Raw genomic sequence first — 8,941 nt, 5'->3', positions numbered from 1 at the left:
AACAGAGAGAGTGTGTGTGACTTGGCATCAGAGATTCTCATTTCACCCAAACTCTAAAAATCAATCAGGACGCCTCCGGTCAATGCAGCGCGGCAATTATCCAGAATGGCCGAAGTGCCCTTTAACAGATGCACAGACTAATTCATTTTGACTGAAGCAAATGGACGGGCGGGTCTGATTATCTCTCTGCATGCAGCTGCCCTTCCTTAACACACATGAACACACACACACACACACACACACAAAGAGACACAAAGAGACACAAAGAGACACAAATGCCACATCACTGATACACTCATGCAAATGTGCAAACAGACACACACTCATATTTAAGCACACGTCTGAAAGCATTAGTATTTGAATGGATTGATCAGCATGCCCGAGCACGTGCGAGCGCTCCGGCTGATGGAACCGGACGACCACCTTGGGAAAAGCTGCTTTTCAATGAACGAGGGTATTGATCAGAGTGAAACCCGATTTAGGCTGCAAGCTTATATCTGACACTGTTCCAGTTTCCTCATGTTTGAAATGTTAAGCACATTAAGAAGACGTTAATATTAATAGGCTGTTTGGTGTCCTTGTAGTTTAGGTTACAGTATGTCAGAGACACTGTGATTTTTTACCAACATTCTTCTTTCTTGATAATCTAGATAATGCTCCTCTAATCCCTGTTTTTCCCTGATATTCTCTCCTTAGTGAAGTTTTGAAAACATCGAAACAGGAACAGTGAACATGAAAACCATCAAACAAAACAAAAACATCACCTCACCTATGAATGGCAGCGTTATAAACCAACATTCATTGTTTCTACTTAAACATTTAAACTGAGAAGAGGTACCCCAAAAAGAGGTGCCTGAAACCTCTTGAGTTTACTTTGATCCAGCCACTATGGTATACCTTGAACCAGCTGCTCAAGTGTATCTTAAAATAGAAAAAGGTCCCAAAAAGGTATCTTGAAACTCTCATCAAAGGGTACCGCAAAACAGTCACTAAAGGGCGCCTAACAATGGTCACTAAAACACTACTTCCTTGACACAGATGCTTAGGATAACACAAAAACAAGCACAACAGGGTGCCTTTAACGGCCCCATAAGAACACCTGAACACAGACACTAAAGGATATTTAAAACAGTCAATAAAGGGTTGCTTGAAACACCTGTTAAAGGGTTCCTTATAACTGACATAAGAGGTACCATTAAACAGCTGCTTAATGATGCCTTCGAACAGCTGCTGCAGGAAACTATGACACAGACATTAAAGGGTACCTCACAACGGACACAGCCTTGTACTTAGCATGAAAAGTTTGCATGACTTTTCGTTAGATACAGAAGCCCTAAGCGGACATGCCTCCATACATTTTATTTATGTATTCATTGCTATCCCGCGATAACGCGTAATTTCCGGTTGTTTTCTCGAGATCCCAATTTATATATCTCGTTATCTCAGGATAACAATGCTGGATTTGTCGTGATATCGAGATCATTTTCTGGTAATATAATAATCCATCCATCCATCCATTTTCTTCCGCTTATCCGGGGTCGTGTCGCAGTGGCAGCAGGCTAAGCAGGGTAGCCCAGACGTCCCTCTCCCAAGCGACGTTTTCCAGCTGAGGAAACTCATCGGCAATATGTATGTCCGGTTAGGGCCTGCAGATCTAAGGATATGCTGCATTAGCAATGTTATGACTTCCACTTGGGGTCGGTTAAATGTTGTTTAAATGACATTAAATTGCATTTTTTCTTGACGGATGTTGGATATTTCATCTTTTTGTGTGATCTTTTTGTTTCATTAACAGAGTTTAGTTCACTATTTTGTAATAAAAGTGAGAAAAAGGGAACAAACCTCAATAAACAGTGATATACAAGTGTATTGGCCCTGCTATCTCATTACTTATTTACCTGTTGACAATTTTTAAAAAGTCAGAAAAGGTCGATTGTATTATTCTGACTTTGTTTACACTGTCAGCAGTATATAATGCATCTCTCCAAAATGCCAAAGCAGCAGTGATTTGTGGGCCAACGCTAAGCAGACCGGCGAGGTTGCTCCACGCAGAGCTGACCATTAAAAGTCTAAACAGAAAGACCCTCCTGCTTACACAATGAGACAGGCAGATGAAGGAGATCCTGCAGGCGGCCATGTTTGATTTATTATCCCACAGTGCTTTCTGGCAATCACATCCTTGGATATTGAATGACCTCTTCACAATGTCTCGGCGACAATAAAAAACAGCTGGGATCAGCTGGGAGGCTGATGGGATGACACGCTCAAGGGCCATTCAGCCTCATCAGGACACAATGCTAAATTCAATAGCAGGTGCTTGACTCAATGGTTTGCACGTCGGCTCCCAAAGCAAATAAACACACTGTTCCCCACATTTTGTGGTGTTTTCAAAGAGCAAAAATGGCCAACAAATATTTACATCATTTTAAAGGTCATCATCTATTTAGAAGAATTGTTCCTTTCATGCAACAATCAGTACAGGTAAGACGTCCGGAGGTGTTTCTGTTTTCTTGGGCTGCTCTCATGTGGAGATGAACCACATTAAAACTAATTAGGCAGGGACTGAGGAGAGCCTTGTGATATCCCTCCAAAGACTGCAGAAGGCTGCCAGTTAAACCATCCTGCGGCCTGCTGATCTGAGGCTCCGGACAAAAGGAGCAGCCACCTGCCACCGGCCCAGGCAGAGCGCCTCGAGCCTGGGCTCACACTGCGGTGTGTGCGTCACGACAACGGAAGATTAAGAGGTCAAGAGAAAAGAGACAGGCACACCCGCCTACTGTCAGGGGACGGTTGTTTAAGTTTATTTATCTATTAAAGGCGGCCTGGCTCAATGGATTTTATTGATTTTAAACACATTGTTCAGACATGGAGGAAAGAATGTTACAAAGACACAAAAAGGACACAATGACGTTGTTAATGCATCTATTGTTATTATGTTGAATTTACAGAATTCAACATCGAGGTTTTAAAACAATTGTTTGGCATCTCATACAGAGGCACAAGAGTGCACCTGTTTATCGTTTGTACAAGGTAACATTTAGTGTCAGTTTGAGGTTATGTTTTATTTATTTCCTAACTCGTTCGGTCAATTTAAGTACCTTTAGCTCCTGTTTTCCTCCTTTCTAACACTTGGTTAGGTCTGCTTTAAGGTGCCCCTTAGGTGTCTGATTTGGGTAAAAGGACACAACCTGTCTCCTGGGTGAGAGCTCTGCAATGTTTGAGAACGTTCTGCATATTTATATTTAAAAGATAGTCAAGGAAAGTGTCCTATAATAGAAATACTCAAGCGCAGAACCAAAACAAGAGTAAACCACTAATCTAATTTGGCTGCAACTCCCCTTTAAATACCTTTCATTGACTCATCAGCTGAGAATATTAAACTCAGTTTGGATAAAAATCCCCACGAGGTATTTCCTGAAGCAAATTAAAAGTTTAAATCCTTGTCAGGTATGACTCCAATTTCTGTTGCTGCTGCAGTATTTATTTGTGTGGAACTAAATTAAATATTTAATGAGGCCAAAACTAATACAACAATCTGCTGTTTGGCTCGTGAGCGGAGGCAGACGGGAGAGTGTTTTCTGGATATGCACCTGTTTGAATGGAGGCTGTGGGGGTTTCTGTATGTTGTGTTACTGTTTATGTCTCTGCCTCCTTTTATTATATGAATGCACGCACAAGCGCACACACGCACGGTTCAAGGTCCAGAGTAATTAAAGAGTGTTTTCCTGTTTGCTCTCTGCTGAGGCCTGTCACATTCAAACTGTGCACGCTTCGTTCTACTGCTCTGCTTAAAGGCAACACAGTCCTAAACAGAAGCCCTAAATACATCAATTATAATTACCTTGCTGCTGTGTATAGCTGCTTGATCATTCAGGACTCCAACCTTTTCACAGATGTAATAGAAATATAAGATTGACTGTCATATCAGGCGACTAGATTCGTACTGTCGAAAGCTGCCTCATTCCCAAAAGAGAAATTCATTCGTTTGACATATAAACGAAAAACATTAAATTAAACTCAAAAGTCTCGGCTCCAGACACACAAAATTAATAACGAGAACAATTTTAATATCGAAAAACAATGCATATGTTACATAAACAATATATTACAGAACTGGGAGGTGTGTTTTTATCTGTGTATAAAAACAGGGAATGACTACAGCTGTTTAAAGGAAAGTCAGGACAGCTGCGCCATCTGCTGGTGGAAAGGATTACTGTACAACTCCAACATCCTTTGGGGCAGTGAAGGTGATGCTTCCTTTCCTTTCCTCTCTCCTGAGGTCTGACTGATCAGGAGCAAAGAAGCTTACTAGTTTAACTCTGATCTGTTTCAGGAGTCATTGGGCAGACCGAACAGCTTGACGGTTCCAGCCTCTCGGTTGTTGTCGTATTTGCCCTCCTTGTCGTCACAGGCGTAGGCAAGCAGCGGCCTCTTAGGGTGCCAGGCGACGGTGAAGGTGGGAGAGTCACACTGAACCTCCCACAGCTTCTCTCCTGCAAACGAACAGATGAGTGAGAAGTTGTTTCAAATTCTTTAAGACTCATTAGGGTGCAGAGTCTCATTGTATAAACACTGTTATACAGACTGCACATTGTATAACTTGTAACAGCTAAACAAAAACGTAGCTATAAAGCTTAACTCCTCCCTGATTTATGTTGGTGTAAATCATTTGGGATTTGTAGAAAAACTACAAACTTGTTAAAGCAAGCCGATCTGCTCAGGTCTTATTTTCCAAAAACTGGATTAACAATAACATGTTAGTCTCAAACACAGCAGACTAAAAGCTACAGTTTGAATAAAGAAGTAGTCATACTGACCAGTTTCCACCTCAGCGATATCTATGAAGTGATCCTCGGAGGCTGAGGCTAACATCTTGCCGTCATGGCTGAAGCTCAGCGTCCTCACTGGCCAGTCCAGCCTGAATGTCAAAGTCAGAGATCCAAGATTCAATAAGAGAAATTCAGCAAGATAAACTTACAGGTTCCGGTCACATTCAAATTAAGTGGTTGTATATTAGAATGTTTTAATGTACACATATTTCTGATGAAAATGCAAAACATGGTGTAGTCAGACGGACCTGGAGAAGCAGCGGACACACACCAGCTCCTCCACGTCCCACAGGCTGACCAGGGCGTCAGCACTTCCTGTAGCAAAGTATTTCCCTGTGGGATCGAACTTGATACAGATGCAGTTGGAAGGATGAGCGTTGATGGACTGGATGGGCTTCAGCTCTGGATAACTGCAAACAAATACACAGCATTCATTTCTGCTCTGATACACTTTTACAGAGTTTTACACTGTACAAACACGATACCAGACATTTGAGGTGCAGTGAGCTAACATGATCCTGACACCCGGTGCAGCTGAGTTCGTTTTAACTGTTACTTTTAAATTGAAGGGAGCAGTGTGGATGACCCAAAACCTTGAAAGAAAAGCTCCATTTACCTGGGTGGGTTTTCCTCTGGGGATCACGGTGTTGCGTAGAGGTGGATCAAAAATAAAAACACGCACGCAAGCCCGGAAAGTGTTTCAATTCATGGATGTAAAATCTGGTTTGATTTTAGGGTTAAAATGTCTGTATGTTTTTATTTTGTGGTACCAAATAAAGATGCCAGTATGGCTGAAAATGAGTCAATAGAAAAGACCTCCACGATTAACGAACTCACGGGTAGGAGGAAATCATACATTTGTGCTGCTGAAATTTGGATTATTCTCCTTAAACACACAAGCAGATGTTACATTCTGGAGCTCAAGTGACATGTCGCATTAGTGGATGTGTGATTTTACTGTATGCTTTGAATTGTTACCGAGCCCATGACAAACTGTTGGCAGGTTACGAACGTTTATTTTAAGTAGGTTTTTATTATTTTACCATTTTAAGTCTACTTTATTCTTCACCCGCTTTTCTCTGCAGACCCTGTGATAGTCGGGAGACCCTCCTCAGAAGAAACTGAAGGGTATGGACATGATTGATTTTGCACCACTTAATCGATCAACAACGTAGCTATTCTCTCAGACCATTGATTAAATAAGAATAAAAAATGCTAAAATTGGTCATCAAATACATGTTGACGAATAAATACACCAGGGCAGCCCTCACAGGTAAAGTCTGTGTTTGGGAGACACTGAAGAATAAGCTCACATGAACACAAGTGTAGCCTCTGTATACAGCTGAATTACATCATACCACAAAATCTTTTTTAATGAGCTGCCAGAGAGCCAGGTGACCTCCCTTCACCCAAACCTGGTGAGCTGAAACTTCTTAATTGTCTACATATAATATCCTGTAATATTTAACAAACAACAAAACCCACCAATGAGGGTCTTGATTCCAATAATATAAGAATGGAAAGAAAAGGGAAAAGGAAAAGAGATGCACAACTTGATTCAGGATTTTTCATTATCTGCCTTGTTATCTGCTTGTGGTATTATTTTCAAAAGTGGCTAACATGACCTCCTCAGTTTGTAGCGGCTTCACACAGCAGCTGACAGGTGTCAGAGTGTGAGAACAGAACTTAGGCAGCTTTTCATGAATACATAGAAAAAATACACATTCAGAGTTTGTTTGCAGAGAAAGTGTGCTAAATCCTGTTTTCCCTGTTTGGCTCTGTTGAGTTCCTACCTCAGAATGTTGATGCAGCCGTTGCCGTTCGTGAGGAAGAACATGTCGTTGTCGTTGTTCCAGGAGATCTCATTCACCTCGAACTTGAACTGCTCCTCTGCTCTGGAGCGATGCGTCTTGGCGTCGATGAAGGTCACCACATCGTCTTTGTTCCCGACAGCAATAGTCTGACCGTCCGGGCTCCAGCAGATGTTGATGTTCTCCCCTTCAAAAAATAAAAAATATGCAGTTTCACAATACAAAGAAGAGAACCTTATCATAATTTTAAATATTTTTTTCTTCTTTCCTTCCTTCATGAGACATTTCTTTCAGATTTTTGGGGTTCAAACTGACATAAAATCATAGTTAAGCACTACATAAGTTAAATCAATTACTAGTTACAGGTTCGACAGTATATACATTAGTTTTCTCGTCATCTTTTTCATGTGGACGGAGGGAAACAGAGCAGCAGGGAAGAAGCAGGGTGTCTTGTCCGCTCTGTGAGTCGTAGGAGGTGTAATTTAGGACGTGTTACTGTGATAACTAGCGTCTGGAGTCCTGCTGTTAAGCTTCTGGCTGTAAGTTTGCAGCTATGCTAAGTTAGAAGTAAGAACTCACTTCAAACTCCACTAAATCAGTTTAATCAAGGGAGGGAGGCCTCACTCACCTTTTGTAATGACAGTGGCCATGCATTTGGTGGTGCGGACGTCCCATATTCGAATGGTCTTGTCTCCAGATGCTGTGACAAACAGATCTGGGTTGGTTGGATGCCAGCAGAGCTGATCCACACTGTCACCATGGCCTCTGTAGTTGTTCTCTTTGACCTGGGGACACAGCATTACTTTAAGTTAATGGGGATTCAGGAGGCCGGTTCCAATGCGTACCCTCAGCCCTGAACAGTTAGAGACTAAATGAAACCTGCAGCCTTCACAACAACACAATAAGACATAAGTACAAGTACAAGAAAACAATATGTTATAACTAGAGATGCACAATATTATCGGCAGGTTATCGGTATCTGCAGATTATGGCATGAAAATGACACATCACCATCGGCAGATATTTCATTTTTCTGCCGATATTTTCCGCTGATAAAACAACACTTTAATTATGCCTAAATGCTCGATGATTCCCTTAAAAAAGAACAGAACATGTTACATACAAACAACTATGGCATTTTGTACATACTCTAAGTTTGAGTAGTTCTCTTAGCTTACCTTAGCCCTTATCAAAGGGTTGAAAATATCGGAAAAAAATCCAATATCGTGCATCCCTAGTTATAATGAGCATCTTTAATGTGATGATTTAGAATATTTATATGTTCAATATAGTGTACTTTTTGAAGTATATGATATCAAGTAAGAGGACACAAACATGCAAGGAATATCACTGATAATTACTTATGACTTAAATCCCATATTAACGCTAAGACAGTCCATTCAGCCTAGGGTCAATAAATCAGCTACACACTGGACACTAGTAACAATAATAAAATGGAGTATTCAATTCGAGGTGGAGTAAAGTCTATTAATATTTATTATATTTAGATTAAATAAAAGCGTAAATTAAAGGGTTTACTTGGCTAACGTTACACACACACACACACACATACATACACATACATACACACACACTTGAAGACGTTTGGATAAAAACGAATATTTCGATATCTTAGTTACGACAGCAGGAATATTTCGTAGTAATGGCAAATTTATAGTATGGATTACATTTGTTAAGTGTGACAAAAATAAGTATTTATCTGTGACATATTATAGCCGGCAGAATATAGGTTTTTTGTTAGAGTTCACAAACAACCGTTAGAAGTTGATTCAGAGCCCTGCGCATCCATTCATTCAGTGAAACGAGGCTAACGCTAGCATGCTAGCCGAACACCACAAAGCGACTCACCAAACGGTCCTTTTCCAGGACAAACACGCTGGCTGTTTTGTCGAAAGAGCCGGACGCGAGCCTCCTGCCGTCACAGCTCCACGCCACAGAGTGCACTTTTGCTGTATGAGCCGGGAATTCTCGACTTTTGTTGTTATTCCTGAAGCTCTCTTGCATGTCTTGATAATACTGCGACGCCATCTTGAATTTCTACGTCATATCTTGGCGGCGGTTGGAAACCAGCGATATGTGAACATTAGCGCCATCTGCTGCTTTGGAGTGTGGAAAAAACACACCTTTCAGTTATTTTGCCTCTTTACAATAAAAGACGCTTCTTAAAAAGTCCATTACTGTCTGTATAGTAAAATATAAATATTCCAGCTTACAGTTTATATGCACTAGTGCGCATGCGCCGACCGCGCGTGCTGTAAACGGTAACAGTTGAAATGAAAA

At 41.1% G+C, this 8,941-nt stretch overlaps 1 protein-coding gene across 1 annotated transcript; it reads right to left on the bottom strand.

Annotated features, from left to right (window-relative positions):
* Positions 1–4,058: 4,058 nt before the first annotated feature.
* Positions 4,059–8,689, bottom strand: thoc3 (THO complex 3). Its single transcript, XM_069669995.1, has 6 exons — positions 8,510–8,689; positions 7,269–7,425; positions 6,623–6,827; positions 5,078–5,239; positions 4,818–4,918; positions 4,059–4,493 (listed from the first exon to the last, which is right to left on the bottom strand). Exons 1-6 carry the CDS (start codon positions 8,687–8,689, stop codon positions 4,330–4,332), a joined length of 969 nt encoding a protein of 322 aa, XP_069526096.1. The 3' UTR covers positions 4,059–4,329.
* Positions 8,690–8,941: the final 252 nt, after the last annotated feature.

Source organism: Semicossyphus pulcher, unplaced genomic scaffold (genome assembly GCF_022749685.1).
Source record: "Semicossyphus pulcher isolate SPU_LCO1_2020_fin unplaced genomic scaffold, fSemPul1.0.p SCAF_2, whole genome shotgun sequence".
Classification (NCBI taxonomy): domain Eukaryota; kingdom Metazoa; phylum Chordata; class Actinopteri; order Labriformes; family Labridae; genus Semicossyphus; species Semicossyphus pulcher.
This window is presented reverse-complemented; position numbering and strand designations above follow the sequence as displayed.